Here is a 24871-nt window from a genome sequence, read left to right on the forward strand (position 1 = left end):
CCTACCATACTTCCTTCAACATTCACCTTACCACGGTCTTCCCACCCTTGCACTTAATTGAGAAAATAAATGCATTTAAAGAAAAGTATTCTTCCTGCTTCTGAATCAACCAGTCCACCTGCATTTGTATCCTTCCAGACTGCCTTTTGTTCCTATTCAAATGGAAGGGTTCTTTTCTAAGACTTGCCTCACTTATGCCTTATATCTCATCCCTTTGTACCTTCTCCAGGACTTTATGCTTGGAATCCTCTCTTTTATCTTCTGCAACACCAGATTTCCTACCTTTAACAGTGACAGTGACTCCATGCGGAAAGGTCACAGGAAATCACCCATTGGAACTGTCCTTTTCCCAGCGAGGCCATTTCCCAGCTCTTCTTTCTCTGAATCGCTCCCGTGGCTGCCTGTGTTTGCTGTCTCATCTCCCTCATGTTTCATTTGCTCTCCGCTCACTCTGATAGGGCCTTCCACCTCTGTCACTTTTTTTTTTTAAAGATTTTATTTATGTATTTGACAGAGAGAGAGAGAGCCAGCGAGAGAGGGAACACAAGCAGGGGGAGTGGGAGAGGAAGAAGCAGGCTCATAGCGGAGGAGCCTGATGTGGGGCTCGATCCCATAGGGCCGGGATCACGCCCTGAGCCGAAGGCAGACGCTTAACCGCTGTGCCACCCAGGCGCCCCCATCTCTGTTACTTTGACGGCCCTGCTCACGGTCCCCAGTTGTCTGTATTTTGCCAAGGCCAGTGTTCACATCTGTGTTCTTATCCTGCCGCGTGTTTTAGTATTTGGCATGATTAACTTTTTTCTTTTAAAGTTTATTTATTTAAGTAATTTCTGTACCCAATGTGGGGCCTGAACTCATGACCCTGAGATCAAGAGTCACATGCTTTTCCAGCTGAGTCACCCAGGTGCCATTTCATGTTTTTGAAATACTTCGTTCTCTCCACTTCCGTGACATCGCACTTCCTGGTTCTCCTTCTGCTTCACCGGATGCTCTTTCCCAGTTTCCCTTGCTGGTTCTTCCTTCTCTACCGCCTCTATATAATGGTGGACTTCAGGGCGCTCTCCTCTGCTGCTGCCATTTTTCTGTTCTCTCTTCTTAGTCCATCCAGTCCCATGCTTTTAAATTCCATCTACAGTCAGTACTCATTATTCATGGATTCAGTACTTAGGAATTTGCCTACATGCTGAAATTTTTTGTAACCCCCAAATCAGTACTCACTGTGCTTTTGCGGTCATTCACAGAAGGGTGAAAGATTTGAGTCACCTCTCATGCCTGTTCTCAGCAGACGTCTGGTAAGATGATGCTCTTTTTGTTTTAGCTCTCATGCTATAAATGAACATCATTTTCACAGTCTTTCTAGAGCTTTTTTTTTTTTTTTTTGCATTTTTGTGCCTTTTGTGGTTGATTTCCCTATTTACCATAGCCCCCAAATGTAGGCTGAAGTGTTGTCTAGTGTTCCTAATTACAAGAAGGCTGCAGCGTGCCTTACAAAGAAAATATGTAATTTTTGATCAGAAATGAGTTAGTGCTGTTGGCTGTTGGTTCAGTGCTAATGAATCATTAATATATATTAAATAAGGTTTCTTTAAAAAGGAACACACATAAAATAAGATTATGTTTTGATCTGTTGGTGAAAATGTTGTGACCAAAAGCTCACAGGAGCCCAACCCTCTGTTTCCTCTAGGAGCAGTTGTTCATTATTTGCTAATTTATTGTTTGTGGTGACTTGATAGAATATAACTACTGTTGTTAATGAGTCTCAACTGTATATGATGATGCAGCTCTTAGGTTGTACGTCTGAACTCCATACTCATACATTCAACTACTTTTCATCTCCACTTAGTTGTTTGATAGGCATTTAAAGCCTAACATGCCCCCCAAAGAACTTTTGTTCCCTTCTTAAATCTTTCCCATCTCAGTAAATGGTACCATTATTCACCTACCAGTGCCAAAAGGTCAAAAGCCTAGGAGTTATCCTTCACTCATGCCTGACACAACTAACCTATCAGCAAGTCCTGTCAATTCTGGTTTCCATATATATCTTGAACTCAAGCATTCAATGCTATCTTGTTTCTAACCCTAGTCTAAATTACTATCTCTTACCTAGGCTTCTGCAGTAGCTTCATAACTGGCCCCAGCTGCCTTTCTACCCATACCCATGTTGATCATCTGCAGAAAAGCCAGAGTAAACGTTCTTTCTTTTCTTCTATTTTTTTTTTTTTTAAGAGATGGGGCGAGAGAGAGGGAGAGATGGAGAGAGAGAGAGAGAGTGAGAGAGAGAGGAGAAGGGGGAAGGGGCAGAGGGAGAGAGAATCTTAAGCTCCATGCCCAGCACAGAACCCAACATGGGGCTCAATCTCACAACCCTGAGATTTTGACCTGAACCGAAATCAAGAATCAAGACGCTTAGCCACCAGCCACCCAGTTGCCCCCAGAGTGAATGTTCTAAAGCATAAATCAGATCTGTCACTCCATTGCATCCAGAATAAAATCCAGACTCCAAACCATGGTCTTACATGATCTGGCATCTATTCCCTGACATCATCTTTCCACACTTATATTCTGTGCTCTCTCCTCATCAGCTTTTGTCCCATTCCTTAAGTATACCAAACACATTGTTCTCAGGGCCATTGTGTTTACCGTGTCTTCTGTTTTGAATGCTCCTCCTTTGATTTTCATGTGACTGCTTTCTACTCATCACTCAGGTCTTTTCATTGTGGCTGTTTTTGAGCAGCTCCCCCACTCTTTAATATTATGATTTTATTTGTATGTTTATAACTTATCTTTCCAGGTAGGATGGAATTTTCTTAAACTCAAGGACTTTCTTTCTTATTGTGAACTACAAAATAGTATCTGGTATGCAGTAGGGTTTCAATAGATATTTATTGACTGTTGATTCATTGAGGACTCTGAAGAAATATCTTTCATTGTTGACTAGAAGAAAATGAATTCGATTCTGAGAATTTTTCTGTGGTTAGACACTGTATTCTGTCTTGATCAGAAGTCTGGGAGGTAAGTCATCCAAGAAAGAAGTGGAGTAATTTGTTAAAAACAAACCTATACTATAAACCTCAATACATATATACCATTATTATATACTTCTGAAGTAATTTTCTGATAAATTCTAACTAGGTAGAGGAAAACAAAATTGAATAACAAACTCTTTGATCTGTGCCTGGGATAAAAATGTGTTGAGTTGTAAAGATGCTAATTTTATCTACTTCACAGCTAACATGTCTTCTTCACAGGTAGTCCACTGACACCCCATAGCCCATTTTTATTTTTTTATTTTTTAATGGCAAATTGATATTTATTGTGACTCAATATCTCTGTTAGGAAGAAGGAAGAAAGTGGGACATTAGGAAGCACCCATCTAGTTCAGAGTCCTTAAAATGGTTTTAGCATCATGGAATTATAATGGCCACAGGTTGTTAGCTCAAATCTCTATGGAGCTTTATCATTCATAAGGCAATTACTTCATGTATTAGGCTTAAAATTGGAAGGGTAGGTAAGTTTTATTTCTAAGCATTAAATTCATGACTTATAGGACAGCAAGCATAATGGAGAGAGTCCAGACTTACAGAATCTTGGAATTAGAAGGAATTTTAGTGACATTCCTCTGAATCATAGTACAGTGAATAAAGTAAGCGTAGTCTGGATTCGAATTGGATACCGAGACTAGATGTTTGACTGTTGGTGATGTCCTGATGTTCTTTAATCATATATCTTATACTCTTATATTTTATTCTTTTCAGACTGGCCCTGACTGCCATAAATAAATTTGAAGAAGCAGTTACAAGCTATCAAAAGGCATTAGATCTTGACCCTGAAAATGATTCTTATAAGTCAAATCTGAAAATAGCAGAACAGAAGTTAAGAGAGGTATCCAGTCCTGTAAGTTATTCATGACAGATGAGGGAGATATTTTCTGTCATTCTCAATTTATTATAATCAAATTATAGTGGTGGGAATAATTCTCAATAATTCTCATCTCAAATAATAATATCATTGTTTTACAGACAGGAACTGGATTGAGCTTTGACATGGCTAGCTTAATAAATAATCCAGCCTTCATAAGTATGGTGAGTATATTTCCTTTTCTCTTCTCCTGGCTTTGTTTTCCATAGAGCTTTATGGTTCCCAAACTTTTAGAAACAAATAAGGGAGCTTTTGTGGTGGTGGTGGTAGAGTGGGGATACAATCCTCTGGCTCAGGTTTTTAACCTGCCTATGTACCTCTTTGTGAGAAACCCATGAGGAGACTTTAGGAAGCCCATGGAGTCCCTGAAATTGTATTAAAAAATTTGTATACATGTACACATATGCATTTTTCTAGGGAGAGAACCATATTTTTCATCCAATTGGCAAAAGGGTCTGCATATCATTCCATGAAAGCGGCCCTAGGAGGATCTCTAATAATTCAAGTCTGAGTAGTTTGACTGTCTTGGTACCCTAAGCTCTCCTTTCATGGTCTGCTTCCTTTCTATCCTAAGAGTTTATTTGAACTTTTAGTATAATCTTCAGATGTATGTATTTCATCCTTCAAAACAACAAAATGACTCATGGATCTTTTTGAAAACACACATGCTCTGGTCCAGTTTGTGGACACTCTGTTTTAGTGGGTTAGGATGTTACCTGGGCATACAAAGCTCGTTGAGTGATTATTTCTAGTTGGGAACCATTCCTTCTACCACATGCCATACCCTTGGAAGGCGGCAGTACCACTTGTATTCTTTCTCGGTTCTTACAAAAAAATGTGTCATGCATCCACGGAATCCTTGAATTGAAATGCACAGATGGCTCACTCTCAGTGAGATAAAGAAGTCTTTTAACAATTAGTAGGTTTGTAGCAATTGGCAGTTTACAATTGGTAGTAGAAATCTTTGTGGACAGTGATTAATTTTTGAATGACTCACTCTAAATGAGGTGTTGGGAAAGCCACCACTTGCTTTTATTATCACAGAAATAATTATTTGACTGATTTGCAGATAATTTGGTAACTCTTCTCAAGTCTCAAGATTGAGCCCATCACATTTAAGTTGGTCTTCTTATCTACATGCCAGCAATTACATGTCTCTTTGTAGGTTTTGTGACATTTTTAGCATTGTTACCCATTTCTAGGCCTGAGGTTATGCTATTGTAGTAGGATGTGAACATGGACTTTAGTTTCAGATTGGTCTTAGCCCTCAAGATGCTATGTACCAACATGAAGTGTTGCAAAAGGTGGCAGTTAAAAACATACTGTGTGACTTGTAAGAAGGGTCAGGTTGATAGTAAGAGGATTTTGGAGAAAGCTATTGGAGTTACAGAGCCTTTTTCCACGTGTGAGGGAATGAAGGGGGCTTGCCCTCCCCTCCAGCCCACAGAGAAAGGGCTTTTCTGGCCCACTCAGAGCGCCTTCTAGATGGCCCTCCATTTGGAAGACAGTAGGCTGGTGTCTGACCTGCCAGCTAAAGAAGGCTGTGTGGTTTAGCAAGTAACTGTACTGATGCCGGTGGAGTGGAGGTGTGTTTTCTGTGGACCAGGGTGAGCACACTTGCTCATAAGATAGTCCAGTGCCTTCTGCCCAGAACAGCCTCCTGGAAGGTGACAGGACCCTAACAGAGTCTCCAAAGGGGGACTGCAAGGAACTTGGGACTGAAGGGAAAGTCATAGTGTCCATCCAGAGAGTAAATTACCCTTCTCAGAGGATAGATGAGAAATGCCCAGAGGGGAGGGGGTGGGAGTTTCTGAAGGACCTTAGAAGGGACCCAAGAGAGATCCTGAGTAGTTGTAAACAATCTGCACATCCAAAGAGCACCGATGCAGAACCACTGAGATAGTACCAGACATCAAATAACTTTCCTGCACCCCTGTCTGCCTTCCCAGAGGGCCAGGACTCCTGCTTAGTCAGCTGGGGGAAGAGGCATAGAAGCACCATGGTAAAAAAGAGCAGGCACTTGTGCCTCTCTCTTCCGGTGCAACTGGCCCATGTGAAGTAGGCCCAGGCTGGGGAGGGGAAACGCTTTGCCTGTAAATGAAGTTTTACGTATTTGGTTATTACAGAGAGCAAGATGTGCAGAAACCAGAGGGTTTCTAACTTAAAGCGACTTGGGGTGGGGGGGCGCCTGGGTGACTAAGTTGGTTGGGCAGCCGCCTTTGGCTCAGGTCGTGATCCCAGGGTCCTGGGAGCGAGCCCTGAGTTGGGCTCCCTGCTCAGCGGGGAGCCTGCTTCTCCCTCTCCCTCTGCCCCTCCACTCATCTTCTCACTTTCTCAAATAAATAAATTTAAAAAAAAAAAAAAAGCAACTAGAGGACTGCTTACTTAAAAGTGACCAGAAAAGCCCTAGGATCTGCTCTGTATTTCTTCTAGATCCTAGAACCTAGAAGAGGATGAACAGCTTTTGCAGAATCAGATTAAAAGGATTGTGAAACAAAAGGCTTTATATTTATAGCTCATAAATCCTGCTTTTTCTGTGTCACGTCCATAGATAGTACTTGTGTGTTGGTGCAGAGGCACCAGTCCTAACCAAGACTCAAGGAAAGTTACTCAATTGTCCGCAAGTAAGTCAGACAGTTTTTTATGGCAATGAAAGCAAGTGATGGCTTTTTCCAACACCTCATTGAGGGTAATTTTGATTATTATGGTCTATAAAGATTTAGACTAAATTTTACATGAACATTTGAGGCAAAAAAAAAATGATAATGCTTTCAGTATAGAAAGTTTTACAAGTGACCTGAGCCGGAGACAGACGCTTAACCGACTGAGCCACCCAGTTATCCCATTTGCAAAGTATTTTCAATGCCATTTTTCCTAGTACTTCCTCTTTTTTGACATTCGTTCACTTTGTTTAAAAGTAGGGGCGCCTGGGTGGCTCAGTTGGTTAAGCGTCCAACTCTTGGTTTTGGCTCAGGTCATGATCTCAGGGTCATGAGATAGAGCCCTGCGTCAGGCACCGAGCCTGCTTGGGATGCCCCCTCCCCCTCCCCCATTTCATGCACACGTGCTCTCTCTCAAAAAAAGCACACAAGAACTCTAAAGAATGTTAGAACAAACATGGTTTAGCTTTCATTTTTTTTTTTTTAATCGTTGTTAAAGACCCTTAAATATAAACTGCCTTTAATGGGAGATGCCATTTTTCAATTCCAGGCAGCAAGTTTAATGCAGAATCCTCAAGTTCAGCAGCTGTAAGTATATTTTCCCCTCCCACCTGCCAGGCTCCTAATTTGAGCACATCAGCTCCAAAATGATAAGTGGTAAATGGTAGATGAATGCCAGCCAATTAGAATTTAGAGCCATTCACATTTGGCCTGACTTCCTACACGGCGTGGGTATATTTAACTGACTTCTCCTTAGCCAGTATCCTACTTGTTAAGAATATATTCCCATCTCAGTGATGTATCTCTTGCCTATTCTAGAATGTCAGGAATGATGACAAATGCTATTGGGGGACCTGCTGCTGGAGTTGGGGGACTAACTGACCTGTCTAGCCTCATCCAAGCGTAAGTGTTACTTAAGATAGAAATAGTAAAAAAGTTTGTTTTATAGCTTGTCTCTAAAGTGAAGGGACCAGGGCTTTCTTTTAAATTTTTTTTCTTTGACTATTAGTATCAGTGGCCTCATTGGTTACTGAGTCTAAAAACGTTCATAACATGGAATTTTCAGACTGAAGGGCGGGAATTTAGAAGATCTGTACCCATGAAAAAGTTTTTTGGCAGATTTGAATAGCTACTCAAGGATGTAGCTGAAAGTCAAATATCTGCTTAAAGTAATTTAGGTATACTCGTATATTTAAAAATCATATATTCCATACATTAATGTCCTGACAATTTAGGAAACTATTTTATTTGAACTTTTTCAGTGCATGTCATCACCAAAAGAATTCCCTGATCTTCTCAGTACTTGAGCATACTACCTTCACTTTACCCAAGTTGCTTAAGATACTCTGCTTTTTGAGTTGATTTTTGAATCTGTGTGTCATGTTGCCACTGGAAATTTTATATGAAGACACAAGGATCATTTGCTTTTTGTGATCGCAACCATGTAACCCCACTTACAAGATTGCATTTTTACAGTGATCTTTACATGGCAAGATTATAGGGATACGTAACACTCACGGTTGAAGGTTATACACTCAGGAATATGTATTAAGTTTCTTTGCCTTTGTAAAAATCAGTTACGTAGGTGACCAGAATTGGTGTGACACCTATCATAACTGATGACAAGAAAGATTCCTTGTGTTATATTTGAGCACCTTCAATGAAAGCATGTACTATCCAGCCCTTTGCTTGTTTGTGGTAAAGCACTAGAGGGGGCAGATTTCACCCTGATTTCAGGAAGTCACTTTTTAGGGTGGTTGTTTTATTTCTTATGAAGAACACTGCACTGTAACAATGCTATATGGAGGTATTGGTAACTGGAAGATACTAAAATCAGGAATCTACGATTTGTTTGTATGGCAAAAATTCCCTTTGAGTAATACCCACATCCCCTGCAGTTCTCTTTGCATGGGTATGATGTGACTGCAAGGTCCCTAATTCACACCACTTTGCCTCTTTACTACAGGGGACAGCAGTTTGCTCAGCAGATACAGCAGCAGAATCCTGAACTTATAGAGCAACTTAGAAATCACATCCGGAGCAGATCCTTCAGCAGCAGTACTGAAGAACACTCGTGACTTGACCAGAGACCCTAGCCTAGGGCACAAACGATTACGGCTCTTAAGTATTTGCTGTAGATAGTGGCCAAAACAAAGACACCTAAAGAATCAATCTGTCTAGTCGATAGGTTTATCATAAACAGACTTGACCATAACATGACTCCTTTGTAAACAAATGATCAGTAGCCCTGTGGAGTGCCAGGATAGTACTGGACAGGGTTCCATTTTCCAGTCTTTATCATCATATTTGTATATTAGACCTAATCGCAGAGTATATTTATTGAACAGTAGGGCTGTTTGTTGGTGAGCTCTCTAGCTCCAAATTCCCTTAAGCAAACTTTTTTGAAAGATGGAGATGACCAAGAGGAAAGGTTTCTCATGCTGGTTTAGGAGAAATATCCTGACCACTGAACAGCATGTCTGGAGAGAAGAAATTTGTTGTCTAGATTTCATTTTGATAGTGCTATCAGGACTGAATATAGATACAGGGGCCAGTACTATCTTTAATGCTGCTTGTTCTGATGGGTAACAGGGAATACTAAGAGCTGGTAGAAAGCAGCATTTGGTGCAAGGGTTGTTTTGAAAAGAAAGATAGATGCTGTGAATGTACAGAGAGTGAAGGTAGGATGTTCAGGTTTTCTGCATAGTTCTTAACTAATCTTGCCTGCAGTTTGGTCTTGATAACATTAGCATGGCCAGTTACTCTAAGTACATAATAAAATACATTTAGAAATCCTTAATGGTAATGTTTAGGTCCTTTGTATAACTATGGAATTTAACTTGCACAATTTCCCCAGTGGTGACTTTACCATGGAAACTCTCAAATATATTTGCATTTAAATAAGCCAGTGGTTTGACCCTCATGTTAAGGATTTTCTAAGTGGCATTTAATTATGTGTATATAAATACTGATTTTTTAAATACTAATTATTTGATGGATTACAAAAAGCTTCTATCACTAACATTGCTTGTTCATGTAAACCTTTGCTGTAATTTGGCTTGGCATGTTGCTTTTATGCTTAATCTTAATTTGATGCAATGTAAACATAACGGGGGACTTAAAATATTTCACTTCAATCAGAATTCATAGTAGTTAATGAAGAAATGTGGCATTAAGTATTAATGGCATGGCTTTAGCTACAGTGATGGAAAGACCATTCTTACTGGAATTTCTTGTTAATTATGGAATTGGTAAAGTTGGGTAAACACATAATAATTTCACAAGTGTTGTGATAGACAACTGAAAAAGTAATATAAAATTAAGTCAGTAACACTCAAGATTGTGAGGGCCTTACTGTAACCATTCTCCTCAAAAGACCTGGTATCTATAAATTTAAAAACCAACTTTTCCTGTCTTTCCCCTTATGAGATTAGAACAGTGGGTCTGTAATTTCACTGTAAGAACTCATTAAAAATGCAGTTTGAGAGCCACACTTTCAATTTTTATTTCATAGGTCCTGCAGTAAAGGCTAGGAATCACCGTTTTAAATAGCATACCAGGTGGTCTGCCAAGGACCCTAATTTAGAGCAACGGTAGGTTAGAGATTTCTCCTCAGACCAGCAAATACCCGACTGCCTGTGTTCAGGCTACAGGGAAGACCCATATAAATCTATAGTTCTGGCCAGAGAAGAGCAGGACTTAAATTTTAGGCCCTCTGAATTAAATCTCCTGTATGCCACCTAAACTAACTTAATTATTCTTAAGGTTAAATTCAGCTCCTAGTGTTCAAATGTTATATAGAATGAAGTACTAACTATTCACATGAAAGGACTGTTCAGGAAAAAAAAAGTGAAAGGTGATCCATAATTAAAAATTAGCGACTCTTGAGGCGCCTGGCTGGCTCAGTAGGTAGAGCATGGGACCCTTGATCTCAGGGTCATGAGTTCAGGCTCCACGTTGGGCGCAGAGCTTGCTTAATTCAAAACAAAACAAAACAAAACTACTCTTATCCAGTGGTAAGAGAAAGTTTCTAGCAAAACTATCTCAAGTGCATTAAAATGCTTTTAGATCAATAAAATTGGTAAGCCTCTAAGTGACTGACTAGGGAAATAGAGAAAATACAAATCAATAGTACCAGAAGTGAAAGAGGGGATATCACCACAGCCTTCCAGACTTTAAAGGGATAATCAGAAAATACAGTGACCAACTCTAGGTTCATATGTACAGATGAATTCCCTGTAAGATCAAAACTACCAAAGCTCAGTGAAGAAATAGATATCCTCCAGAAAAGCAAGCTACAGGCCCAGATGATTTCAGTGGTAAATTCTACCAAACACTTACAGGAGAAATACTGTCAATTCTACACTATCTCTTTCAGAAAATAGAAGAAAAGGAAACCGTTTCCAACTCATTTTATTTAGCTATTACTATCACTCTAATACCAAATTCAGACAAAGGCATTAGAGGAAAAAACACTTAAAAACAATGTCTTGATTTGCTAATACTCTATAGTTGGGGTAAGCCATTCTTTTTACATGAAGCTGGTATATTCCTTCCATTTCAACCTCCTAGTTCGTTTCTTGGTTGATACACCACCTATAACATTTTCAATCTAGGTATCTGTCCACTTATCTGGATTTCCATTCTATTCAAGCCATTTTTGCTCTTCAAATACCTTCATCACTTTGCAATCACTGCACTGCAAATTATTTCAAGAAGTTTTGTGCAGTTGGATTGTGCTTGCTACTGTTAAAATTATAAGGACTGCCCGAAATACTTTGCTGGCTTGCCCGGAGCGAGGGTACATTAAACTAAATCTTTATATATATTCTACTTCGGAATGATTGGCTTCTGTTAACCACATTTCATTGTAGTAGCTGCAGCTGTTATGATGCTATATAAAACTTAAAAGGTCCTTTTTATGCAAATGACATTTTCATTTAATGTACCAAATTGTTTATCTAATTTTTATAATATGGTTTAAACAGATCCTTTCTAACATTACCTAACCTTTACCGAAAGAATGGACAATGTGTATCATAAAAAGAGACTTTGTAATTAAATTATATAGCAGATTCCAAATGACCATTATATGTTACTTTTAAAATCTGGGACAATGAAACAGAAGGTTCAGTCATGAGAAGATGCTTAAAAAACAATTGAAATACACAGTGCAGTGGCTATAAAATCTTAGCATTTAATCAGTCTTATTCTGGAAGAAAGACAGACTTCAGCTTTACACTGCTTGCACTTTATTTTGCACAGATATTTCATCATTAGTGCAATCTAAGGGGCAAATCTCATTCTGAATATAGCTTTACTTTGGACCAAATAATTTGTCATGGCAATAAATAATTATGCATTTAAGAAAACCAATTTTTGTATTTGACTTAATGCACTCCAACATTTAAGCAATTATATTTACATCCTTGAATTTCAACTTACCAAAATAAGTTTTTATTTAACAGCATAAGCTTTTGGTTTCTTTACAAAACTGTATTCATGTTGCAAACTTGTTTACAATCTTAACTTTCTTACTGTTTTGTTCCTGGAAGAGGTAAATCACTGTGATTACATACAGAGACAGTTTTATAGTATTAATACATGATTTAGAGTTCAAAATCAAATAGCAGAAGCTGGAAATCCTTTAAATATGCCTTATGAAAATAAGTCGCTTATTTTTCAATGTAAAAAAAACCCCAGGACTTTTTAGCTTGGAATTAGAAAATTAGAATTTTTAGTTAAAAGTTAATAGAGTAATCAACAATCCAAGAAATTAAACCAATTCTGATCTACTGTTAGTAACTGGAATTTAGACATGTGTGTTTATATGTAACCACAAACATAGGTACATACAAATACAATAACTTTGAAAACTGAGGAGAACTCATACTGTGTTAGCAAAATAGGGTTACATGATCACTATCCTAGTTGTCTTAAGCTTTTTCTGCTGACTGAGGAGTTAGGGAAAAAAACTGCGGTTAATGGACAATTTCTAAATAAAGTATTATAAGAATCTCAAGTTTTAAGAAACAGTTGTATCTTTTAGATCAAGTCAGCAAACTATGGCCTGCAGGCCAAATCTGGCCAGTTGCCTGTTTCTGTAAACACCGCTTGCTCTTTTGCCCTATAGGCTGCTGTCCCACTACAATAGCAGAGTTGAGTATTTTCAACAGAAACCACATTCCCTGCGAAGACACATATTTAGTATCTGGCCCTTTACATAAAATGTTTGCTAACCCCCCGTTTCAGATACTTCCTAGGGACAAATTAACCTCAAATACAGAGCTTTTGGAGAACAAAGTCCAATGGTTATCTAAAAATGGAATAGGCTGAGTGCAGAAAACGTACAAATGTCCACTCAAAATATAACTCACAAGATAAAATCTGTAGATGGTTCTTTTCAAAACAAATATTTAATATTTTAACTTTGGCAGGAAATAAATTAAAATAGGTACTTATTTTTGTTGTAGACTTGATCATTTCACAAAGGTGACAAAAATACAGAGAATTCTGCGAAATTCAATGAAAAGCATAACATTGGAAATTTTCTTCAGCTCTCCACTTTAACGGCCGAAGATACCACACAGACCTGTGCGATGTCATCATATTCATATGTTCTCTTTAAGAAAGTGTCTGTTAGTCTTAAGCCGGAGACACTCTGTTGAGAGAAAGATATAAGCAAGAATTTTTGTTTAATCGTAATTACCAGAGAAAATGTGGAAAGAGTAAATGCCCATGGGTTAATAGTGCCCAAATACGGAAATGACTGAAAAGACAGCGCACCTGCAGTCCCTGTACTGAGGACAGGAGAGTAAGGGCAAGGCAGAGAGAGGAACTCGGATGTAGCTTTCCAAGCTGTCTTCCTGAAATGCCACACCAGTGGATAGAATTGGTATTGCACATTTCCAAGACCAGATCCATAGTCCTTTCACTGCTGGAGGAATCAGAAAGACAGGAATAAATCTTGTTCCTTTCACAAAGCGGTACTTGGTATTTCTTCCACTAGTGCCAATGAATTTGTTTTTGGGGTAATCCAGGAGAATAAAAAGCTATAATGTCATTTTTATTTCACTTAAGAATAGAAAGGAGATGGCATCTTCTAGGGTTTAAAGTGACTGAGACTGATCTGCCTGTCTGGATATAGTAAGCCTTCTGGTTCTATTATTGAGTCCTGGCTCCCTGGTACTGATCTGTTAACAGCTCTGCCATTTCTCGGGGAGACTTCCAGACATCTGTGTCTAATCTTGTTGCTCAGTTTTCTATTTCTGTTAAGTACTCTATAGGAAAGAAAAAGATAAACCGAGTCTTGTCGCTATTTAACCTATGTTCCTTTACCATGCAAATAACACAGAAAATGACAAGATTTCTAAGTAAATATTATTTAGGTTTGTTGATTGGTCACATGAAAAGACTGCTTCTGCTTATAAGTGATATCACCGGTTTAGCTTAAACATGTAAAAAAAAAAAAAACTTTCAGTGACGGTATACACATTGTTTAAAAAAATTTTTTTTTTTTTTTTAATTTTTGAGCCTTTAAGAAGGCTCAAAGTAAAGTATAGTCCTCTGCTCTATCACCATTTCTGGCTACTTCCAACTATTTTAGCTCTTTTTTCCCTCTTAGTTGGCTCCTTATTTTGGTCATTAATTGATTTACTACATCTCAAAAAATTTAAGCAAACAAAAAATCCCAAAGCACACCTATACACGCAGGGTCTTCACCCTGTGCATGCTGCTGTTTAGTGAACTTCCATGACACGGCAGGCAATGCATTTCCAGTGCTAGGTAAGACATGGTCCCTTCTGTTGAATAATGCACAGTCTAGTAAGGGAGAGGCTAAAAATTATAGCAATATGTGAATGTCACTAAAAGAACTATATAAAAATTTGCTATGACAGAGAAAGGAATGATTGTGCATGGGAAGGTCACTAGCTTCAGAGGGAGGAAGGTATTTTTGTAATTCTGAAGGATAAATATTTCCTATATGATAAAGTTGGAGTGGATATGGAATTTTAAAAGATTATACATTCAGACTATCTGGGATGGGATTCATCACTGCAATATTATCAAAATGCCCCAACTAATAATACATTCCAAGTAATAATACAAGTTTTACCACAAATGATAGGACTGGAATTTAATCCTCGGTTTTTCTGGCTTCAAAGCCCTCTGGGTGTTATACGCAAATAATGAGTCATGGAACATCACATCAAAGACTAAGGATATACTGTATGGTGACTAACATAACATAATAAAAAATTATTATTAAAAAAAAAAAAGCCCTGTGCTCTTTGTATCCCAACAGCTAGATTATACTATTATCAAGGCCCTATTTTCCAATCTATGATTGACTGATCCCTAGTATTAAATTCATAACCAATTTTTACTTTCTTAAATACTAGAGATACAGTTCAGGTATAAGTTTAATTCAGAAAAATCTATCTTATTACATTAAATCTATAATGTATTATTCCAGAAAAATGTTCTTGTTCATGCTTTAGTAGTCTGAAGTGTGAGGAAGTGTAAATAATGAAACAAGCAGGGACTCTGAAGTCAAATACACCTGGTTTCAAACTCTGGCCCCATCTTTTTTAGCTCTCTCAGCTTGAGTAAGTCACTTAAACTCTGAGTTGGTTTTCTCTTGCATAAAATATGAATAGCTAGTACCTACCTTATAGGGTACGATGCATCAATGAAATAAAATACAGGAAATGCCCAATAAAGTAGGACCTCAAAAAATGTAATGTATACAGCTACCAGATGAAGAACTTTACAGTATTCAACACCAACATCAGAGAAGGCTTACGTCAAGAGGAAACTTAAGACACATACTCAAAAGACTTTCTCACACCCATTCACAAACACTGCCATTACCTGCAGTTTGTTATTTTACAGGTAATATGAAAAGGTTCTTCTAGGTTTACGGTATCTGGGATTGCCTCCAAAGACAACCTAACATCTCCATAACCTGGAGCCTAAGAGAAAAAAGCAAGAGAGTTAACATACATCTATTACAAAACCATTCCACTTTAATAAAGGTACCACATTAGCACATTTACTCATAGTTGTTGTGTCTCCAAGCTGATGTTTGGAGAAAATACTTCCCATTCTATTGTTCTCCGTCCTTACTTCTTTTGCTACTATTGCCTGTGGAACACTATGGCCCCTGACTGTGTTTGCTATGATTATTCCATGTTCAGTAGAGATGCAAGTGAATCTGATAGGTAAATAGTAAGGAAATTTCAATAGGTCTGCTCTTAAAGGGATGCTTTCCAAAGATCTTCTAGCTTATATGTACATAACTCTAAATAGATAAGGTTATTGCCTAAGCAGACAGAGTAAGATTGCTTGAAAAAGATCCAGGAAAACAAACAAACATGTCCATTCACAAGACACTCAAGCAGGGAGAGACCATAGAAACATCCAAGCTCGGAACATCCATGGCAAGATGATAGCAACTGGCTATATTTTAAAATAGGCTCAGTGATAATCTCCCCCCCCACACACTTATTACCTGAAATAGTAAAAGAAGAGTAATTTCTAAAGAATATAACACAATAGTTAATAGCATAAAGGGAACATTCTGTAGCATACTCTCACTAGCACAAGAGAAAGGATTGTAGCCATCCCTATGTTATGAGCAGAAATTAGGCAAAATATTCAAGTAATGCTTACAAGACAGCTTTAACAGGACTCACTTACTGAATTTCAGATGACTCAGATTCTCAAAGTCTTTAAAAAAGTAGGAACTAAGTTAGTGAATATAGTAAGTTTCATCAGGACATTGCAAAAAAACTAACGTAGTAGAAGTCAGATAAACAATGAGCATGAGATACCACAGAAGGGAAAATTTGGTGAGCAGTAATTTAATTTCTATTTGATAGAGTAACAAACCATATATTAACATGGATAAATTAACATCTGAACATTTTTCATTCATCTCAATACCAAGTTTCTACCTAGAGATCAATAACATTATTAGCCTTTTATCTCTTATTCATTGGTAGTATTAATGCCTTTTATAGTGCTCATTTTTAGTGATGCACCTAGGAAAATTTAAGCTGTCCCACCATCTGCCCCCCAAACACCAAAACCCCCTCCAGGGTTTTTTCTAGACTCACCATTCGCTGAAGTTGGCTGGTCTGTAATCTTCCCCTTTCACCTAGATTTGTTTTCCACACTATATCCAGTTTTCCAATTACTGTTACTCCTTTAATGATGCCTGCTTTTTCTGCAAACTCCTTCTTGGGTTTTAGGCAGTACAAATACTGGCGTGTATCCATTGGCTGCAAATAAGCTCTTGACCCAAACGTAGTTACACTGAGAGGGGTGGAGAGAGAGATGGGAAAAAATTCTCTAGAGTCTTTTAAAAGAAAAACCATGGCTGTGATTGTTCCTTTGGACAGGAACTGAATGATTTACCATCCAAATATCTTAAATAGAACAGTCCAGTGGTTTCAACACAAATGAAAAAGGACCTGAACTGTAAGGATTCATTTTTCTTTAAAATTTTCAGGTGATAGGGAAAATCTATAAGTTCTTTATAAAAGAAAAATTAACGTCAAATTTATTTATTCTTCCTCTTTTAAATCACCTACAGAAAGACATATGTATTTCATTTTTGCAATGAAAATTTTGATAGGGAAAATCTATAAGTTCTTTATAAAAAAAAATTAACGTCAAATTTATTTATTCTTCCTCTTTTAAATCACCTACAGAAAGACATATGTATTTCATTTTTGCAAAATAACTAGATCTATTCCTATGCCCACTACTTTTAATGTTGACAGACTATTCTTAAAACTCACCCTTCATCTTCATCCTTTCTAACCTCTCCATCATTCCTTCCATGCCTCAGTTTTATCATTTGCAGGAAAGGATGAAGTTTCAGATTTACCTCACTGAATTATTATAAAAATTAAAAGACTAAGTGCTTCAAACAGTAAAACATAAAATGCAAATGGCTAGGATCTTCATATATTAATGTGGAGGGAAGAAGGAATGGGTGAACTACAGGAAATTTTTAGGGCACTGGGACTACTTTGTATAATACAAAGATTGATTACATGTCATTGCACAAACCCACAAAATGTAGGACATAAACAGTGAACCCCAAATGTAAACTATGGACTGTAATGAATAAAAGTATCAATATTGGTTCATAAACTATAAGAAATGTGCCACATTAAAACAAGATGTAAAAAATAGGGTAACTATGAGTAGAGAGAGGGGCATGTGGAAACTCTAAGCTTTCTGATCAATTTTTCTGTGAACATAAAACTTCCCTAAGAAGGCGCCTGGGTGGCTCAGTCACTTAAGCGTCTGCCTTTGGCTCAGGTCATGATCCCAGGGTCCTGGGATCGAGTGGCATAGGGTTCCCTGCTCAGTGGGGAGTCGGCTTCTCCCTCTCCCCCCCCCCCCCCCCCCCCGTCTCTCTCATGTCTCTCTCTCTCACACTTTCTCTCAAATAAATAAAATCTTCAAAAAAAAAAAAAAACTTTCCTAAGAAAAATAAGTCTATTAATTAAAATATAAATTACAAAGCATCCAAGAATACCAAGTTCATATACTTAAAAACAAACACTTCATAATTCATATTTACCATTCTCCAGCTTGGCTGACTGAGTTCAATTCTGCTACAGTGTACATTATAGATGGTTCCAATGAAACTTTCTCCATAAACATGGGTGAGGTGGTGATATTCTGAATCTGGGCTTCGAGAAATACTTCATCAGTCTGAGGATATGAAAAAAATATCCACCAAAGTGTAATGGTATTTAAAATATTTACCTCAACAAAAATATCTGATCTATACGAAGAAAAAATATTAACCACAACTGTGATTAGTTCATGCCTGCAAATCAAAGTTATCATAATTAATGCAAGAAAAGAAATCTTCATCCTAACGTAATTAACAGGGACAAAGTGTTAGTTAACTGATAACTTGTCAAACAATGGATGGGGGATAACTATAATATTTTTTGTATCAACATCCAAAAATAGCTATTTTACTGGAATTTCATTCACAGATATCCTAAATCTTTTAGTAAGTCATTAAAATGTTAAAATGTCATTTAGGGTGACTATACCTATGTACCTATCATTTCAGTGGTATGTTAAAATTTTGTATCAACATCCAAAAATAGCTATTTTACTGGAATTTCATTCACAGATATCCTAAATCTTTTAGTAAGTCATTAAAATCTTAAAATGTCATTTAGTAGGGTGACTATACCTATGTACCTATCATTTCAGTGGTATGTTAATATAATTAGATCTTCATTATAATATGTTTCAATGGTCATATTATTTCAATTTAGAAAGTATAGGGACCACCAGTACAGTGAATAATCAACTATCCTATAATCTTACAGGATTTAACTTTTTAATTAAAGCAATTTGTTAGTGGTCATTAGTGATTTCTTGGTTCATTTAAAATGTATACTTAGGGCTAAAAAATGTGAATTATACTTGACAATTGTAGAGCTTTTAAATCAAACATGAGGTATTCTGTAGTCTTAAAGACCGATTTGAAAACTAATGCTATTCAGCAATATCTTAATGAATGGGTAATTTAAATATGTATTTTTATATAAAATTTTTATTTCCTAAAATTTAGGGGTTAAAATTTAGATTATTTTATACTAAACATCTTTCTTTTTATGTGATTTGGCTTTTTTTGTGTATAACTGAAGGGTAACATAGAGAACTTGGTTCATTTTTTAAATAAACCTATATAAAAAGTGACACACTAAGGATATTCAATAATTATTTTGTTCAAAAGTTTCAGAGTAATAGATATATAGAAATAAAAAAAATAAACTCTGACCCCAAGAATTTGGCACTTAATAAACTTTTTAAACATTAAATCCAGGAAAATGGAAATCATTTGTGAAAATATAATGATGAAATTATAGTGTAATGTATTATTATCTAAACTAAAACAAATTCTTTAGTTCTTGGTACACGTGCTCAAATGAAAACAGAAATACAATGACTTATCAGTCTGAAAGAATGTGCCACTTAAAGGCATTTTCCTGTTACTTTTTCTCAAAAAAACAAACAAAACAAAAACAGTAAATATATCCCATCAATCCATTGCTTTTAAAAAAATAACCACAGGCCCACATTTCAAATTTAAAAATGCAATTTTCTGCTTAAATTTAGGAAGAGCTTAGATAAAATGAAAGAAAAACAAGCAGCATAATGGAAAATTAAGTTAGTTTGAACAGTTAGTACAAAGTAATTTGACACCTGAAAAATTAAGAATTCTGTGCTACAGCAGTTGATGTTATTATGTAACTCATGTATTACAAGCAAATGCTGCTTATATTAAATAGAAATTCGAAAATATGACTTTAGCCAACTTGGGAACATTTGAAGTTCTTCTGTTTACTAATGTCAAAGGGCCAACTTTACCTGACCCAGACATAAAACTAAAACCACTGTGCATCTGAAGATAAATTTCAACTAGAGAGTTTATCTCAAAGAATTAAAGTATAGTAAAGAATCTTACAGTAATTACATTTGAAAATCCCAAGGCTATTTTAAACAAGGTTAACATGGCTGTTTTAAAAAATACTTAAAGGAAAAACACTAAAAATGAGAGCATAATTATTTCAATATGATAATTTAATTTTCAATTTAATTTTTTTCCCAGAGAGTAAGACAATCAATGTACTATAAAAAGTATAAATTAGATACATCTTTTAAAGTCACATAGGTGGGTATTCACAACTAACTTTGTTTTTCCACTATGTTTTGTAAAGAGAGATTAATTAGGCAGAGTCAAAAAGTGTTAAGTAAGAAAAGCATATAAATTTATAATAAAAAATCAAATTACCACAGAACTGAGGTCACTCTAATGGAAAAATAAAAAAGAAAAATTAGAAAAATCAGAATTAAATGTTAAAGAAAAAGAATAACTAACTTTAAAATAAAATGCACTTCTGCATTTTTTTTAATTTACTAAACAAGACAGCATTAGTAAAACAAAGAAGTAAACAGAAAGTAACAAAGGAATATGACATCATTTTTCTAAAAAGGTGAAACTGCTATGGTTAAATGAATAGAAAAGAACACTACAGGTGAATGTTTATTTATTTATTTATTTATTTTTATTTTTTTTTTTTTAAACAGGAGCAAATATTCAAGGACACATTTGGGCAAGAAATGCCTTTCTAGTTCTGTAAATCTACCTACACTGTAATTCTTCATGGATTACTTAGGATGGTTATACACTCTCCTCCACAATCAGAGTAGATATACACTGTACTGTACAGCTTGTCCTAAATTTATCTAAAAATGGAAGCATTTTTTTCAAGGAGCATCTTCAGTGATTAGAGTTTCAGGAAATGCTGGGCTAAACCACATCAGACAACTGAGAGTTTATTCTTTTCTTGTTAATATATCTTACAGTTTGTCTTTTTTTCATATATATTTCTAAAGCTACTTATTTATCAAGGGTCATCTCTTTCATCCAACCCATTGCTAAAAATACTTTTTCACCTCTGATGTTCCCAGAGACTAAGGTCACTTCATGATCTATGGGGTGGTTCTTACGTTGCAATTTTGTCACGTTTGCTCCTCCTCTGGATCCAAGTACCTCGAGAACTGTGAAGATGTCCAGTTTATATTCTCTCTAGTACCTGGCATGGAGCTCTAGTCCCAGCAGGTGACCCAATATTTGATCCTAGCTGCTAATGTCACCAATCTTCTTTCCTATTTTAGAAGACTACAACAAAGTTTCTCATAAAACTTGTTTTCCTTTCAGTGATTCACATATTACTAGAAACTATAAGAAAACATGTTTGAGACAAATGTGGGGCTAATAAAAGTCAATGTGTAAGAACTATGGCACAGAGTAAAAAACACCACCTACTGCTATCAGTGTGGTTTACAAACTCCTACAATTTACCTGAATTTTCTAGTTGGGGTCAATAGAATCTGTTTGGTCCTACAGGCTGAACAGTATTTGTTTGCCTAATAGGTAATACTGAATACCTTAGAGACCCTAAAAATACTATTTGTTCACTCTTGATTTTTAAAGAAATCTCTGTTTTCAAAGATTCAGAATTTCACAAATTTTTTTAGCTGTCGTTTGTTGGCAAAGATTACACATTCTGTTTATATATAATGTTAACGTTGACTGAAAAAGGCAGCAAACTATGTTACTATGATTATAAAAACAATATTAAACATAAGTAAAATCTGAAAGAGAACATGGATTAATGGATTATTTTTTGGCGTGGTGGAATTGTGGGACTTTCCCCCCTTCCTTTTTGGGGGAGTGTATCACGTTTATAATATTATTCATGGGATAACTAGTAATTTAAAAAACTGCAAAAATCACTCCGAATATTAGTGTCACAAAACTATTTGACAAGTATCATATGTACCACCACATTTGCAGCAGAGAAAACCTAAAATAGTTTAATATGTGCCTTCCTAGGAGCCAATTATAAGAAAAAAGGCCCACCTACAGCCCTATTTGTTTCTAATTTTCAAACATATGTATTCTAACAGAATAGTTACCTATCTTCCCTCATACTATGGATGAACTCTTTCCCAGCAAAATGATAAATTAAGACTACTTAAAATTCAGTAAGTGGAATGGCTGTACTATAATTAATCAAAAGTGTTCCAGTAAAACAAAAAAGTCAGAACACACATGTAGTATGGCAACTCCCCTACCCCCTGAAAAGAAATGTTAACTCTAAACATCTTGTAATCCCCTTGATGAGACTGTATCCTCCCATGAACTACGTATACTCTTCACATATGTACTCAATTTTCCATGTGCATTTATTTGTAATTCTGCTTGGAATGCCTTCAATGCTTTGACATTTTATGTTTCCAACATCTATTATTTCCAGACTCTGCTCCAGTTCCCCTTCTCATCTTCTCTGAAGACTACTGTATCTCAGCCCCACACTTCTTATAGCACATCTTTTTATATCATTCACTTTATAGATTCACTATATAGACTATACTAGATAGTTTTATTACTTTATGCACTTTCTCTTTTCTCCTAATAGGGCTCTACTGCAGGCCAGATTCCTTATCTTAGACATCTCTTGGTATGCTCAATTGTAGAGCAAATTATACTGAATAAAAACTCAGATGCTGACGGTAAAAATACATACCAAATCTGACATGGGACTACAAATGTCTGATCATTTGGTTTAGAGTAATAAAGATATAATTTTCATTTCAAAATACTATATTTTAATATTTTCAAATTTATCACTGTGGTATGAAAGACATGATTTTTGCAGGAGTAAGGGGCCCATTATTAGGAAATCTGCTTTTTCTGGAACTCTAGAAGCCAAGATAAAGTAGAATTTTTATTTTTACTTTATTTTTTTTTAAATAGAATTTTAAAAAAGAAATCCAAACAATAAAATCTTTCTCCTGTGGCAAAGTCTATTTTATCTCTTTTGTTCGTATAGAAGATAAACTTCCATTCTAAAAGCTACCGTATTTCTATTTTTGCCAAACTTGTTTCTCCCAACAAGTATTTCTAACCATTCATTGAATTTAATAACCAAATGCAGATGACACACTGATTTCCCCGAACAAAGAATTTAATTTGCTGAGCTCTATTTGTCAATATTTTCCAAGAATATTAAATCACTTTTGCAGGATTAGATTGACTACTTAAATTTTTATGGTATCAGAATCACGCTGTAAATATTTAACAAATTGTTAATGTTCTTAGACAGTAACAATAACCATTAAATGGAAGTTCAGGGCAATCATTTAATGAAAGGGGGTGAAAGCCTCATGAAATTAACAAGAATAAAATTCAAGATACACTGATTCTATGTAATTTAAAAACAGCGGATTAAAAAGATCTACAATGAAATTATTCTCTTTTGATTGAACTGTAGGTTCATTTTTCACAAGTAATTCACAGTCCTCTCAGCAATTTACTTCAACATGAAATGAAATGTAAAACGTCAGAATTTTAGTCAAATAAGATCTTACTGTTTAATCTGAATTCCCATTAAGTGCTGAACACTTACCTCTGCATTGTAAAATTTGGTTTTCACATCCAATGGTTTGAGAACCTAGATGAATAAAGCATATCAATCAGAGGAGATTATCATTTGACCATTTATTTTTGTTCATTTGTTTTAAATCATAGGGCTCAAATCTATCAAAGGCATTTTCCAATTTTAATTGTAAAAAAATTTAATAGGTATGCGATATTTTTGCAAAAACAACAAAAAAGCCAAAAACAATCCCAAATATATTTTTAAAAAACAACCATCATTTCTAGATTGGGTGACAGTCACATGAGTTACATGTGTGTTTACTTCATAATATTTTGCTAAACTGAATATATGTATTTTATGTATTTTTCTCTATGTATTTCACAAAAAATGTCTATTAAAATAAATGGACAAATCTTTTATTTTCTTTTAAAAGCCATGCAAAATCTTAAATGAGCGATACAGCAAAGTAATAGCAAAAAATTTTCCTTTTTAGAAAATTTTGTTTTTTCGAGTAATCTCTATACCCACCATGGGGCTTGAACTCAAGACCCCAAGATCAAGAGTCACATGCTCCACCTAATGAGCCAGCCAGGTGCCCCAAAATAAATCTGGGGACATTTTATTTATTTTCATTCATTCATTCATTATTTTTTCCTACTGATAATATTTTTTTCTTCCACTTAAAAACAGACATGTATGGAGGGAAGGGAGGTGGGGGAATGGAAAAAACTGGTGATGGGTAGTAAGGAGGGCACATATTGCATGGTGCACTGAGTGTTATACGCAACTAATGAATCATCGAACTCTACATCAGAAACCAGGGATATACTGTACGGGTGACTAACATAATATAATAAAAAAACATTAAAAAAAACCAGACATGTGTGAAAAATATATATAACTTAGATAATTATATATGGTCATCTCATCCCTTCTCATACAAACTTGCCTGTGTTAAACCAGTGGTTTTTGACTATTTTTAATCATGGAGTGAAAATTGTGTATAAATACAAAACTGTACCTACAACTTTGGTGACTCATGGAATCCCAGAAGGAAGCTTGGTCCATTCAGCCCAAGTCAATAATCTCTCATTTAAATATTCCTTTAGAAATTTGATACAATTTATACTTAATTTATCTGGACTTTACACTCATTTTATCCCTCTTGTATATTTTTGTGTGTTTCGTCAAGGCATAAAAACTGGACAATTTTATATGGATAAAAATCTGTAAATGAGGAGTGCCTGGCTGGCTCAGTCAGAAGAGTGTGCAACTCTTAATCTTGGAGTCATG

At 35.9% G+C, this 24871-nt stretch overlaps 2 protein-coding genes across 6 annotated transcripts in view; one reads left to right on the forward strand and one right to left on the reverse strand.

The window, feature by feature from the left end:
* The window catches only part of SGTB (small glutamine rich tetratricopeptide repeat co-chaperone beta), a 39251-nt gene extending 29873 nt beyond the window's left edge, over nucleotides 1-9378 (forward strand). The window contains exons 7-11 of the mRNA XM_008691367.2: nucleotides 3756-3894; nucleotides 4020-4082; nucleotides 7129-7166; nucleotides 7398-7481; nucleotides 8545-9378. Of these exons, the coding sequence (XP_008689589.1) occupies nucleotides 3756-3894; nucleotides 4020-4082; nucleotides 7129-7166; nucleotides 7398-7481; nucleotides 8545-8656 (436 nt within the window). The 3' untranslated portion in view covers nucleotides 8657-9378. The remainder of the gene's footprint in view (nucleotides 1-3755; nucleotides 3895-4019; nucleotides 4083-7128; nucleotides 7167-7397; nucleotides 7482-8544) is intronic.
* A 2377-nt stretch (nucleotides 9379-11755) lies between these two features.
* The window catches only part of TRAPPC13 (trafficking protein particle complex subunit 13), a 34450-nt gene continuing 21334 nt past the window's right edge, over nucleotides 11756-24871 (reverse strand). For 2 of the 5 annotated variants that reach the window (XM_008691364.2, XM_040622228.1), the window contains 7 exons: nucleotides 23606-23650; nucleotides 20422-20439; nucleotides 18181-18314; nucleotides 16700-16898; nucleotides 15453-15553; nucleotides 13365-13515; nucleotides 11756-13239 (listed from right to left, as the gene is read on the reverse strand). In XM_008691364.2, coding sequence (XP_008689586.1) covers nucleotides 13132-13239; nucleotides 13365-13515; nucleotides 15453-15553; nucleotides 16700-16898; nucleotides 18181-18314; nucleotides 20422-20439; nucleotides 23606-23650 — 756 coding nt within the window. In that variant the 3' untranslated portion in view covers nucleotides 11756-13131. The remainder of the gene's footprint in view (nucleotides 13240-13364; nucleotides 13516-15452; nucleotides 15554-16699; nucleotides 16899-18180; nucleotides 18315-20421; nucleotides 20440-23605; nucleotides 23651-24871) is intronic. The other 3 variants (XM_008691365.2, XM_008691366.2, XM_040622227.1) reach the window with 3 other exon arrangements.

Source organism: Ursus maritimus, unplaced genomic scaffold (assembly GCF_017311325.1).
Source record: "Ursus maritimus isolate PB19 unplaced genomic scaffold, ASM1731132v1 scaffold_5, whole genome shotgun sequence".
Lineage (NCBI taxonomy): Eukaryota > Metazoa > Chordata > Mammalia > Carnivora > Ursidae > Ursus > Ursus maritimus.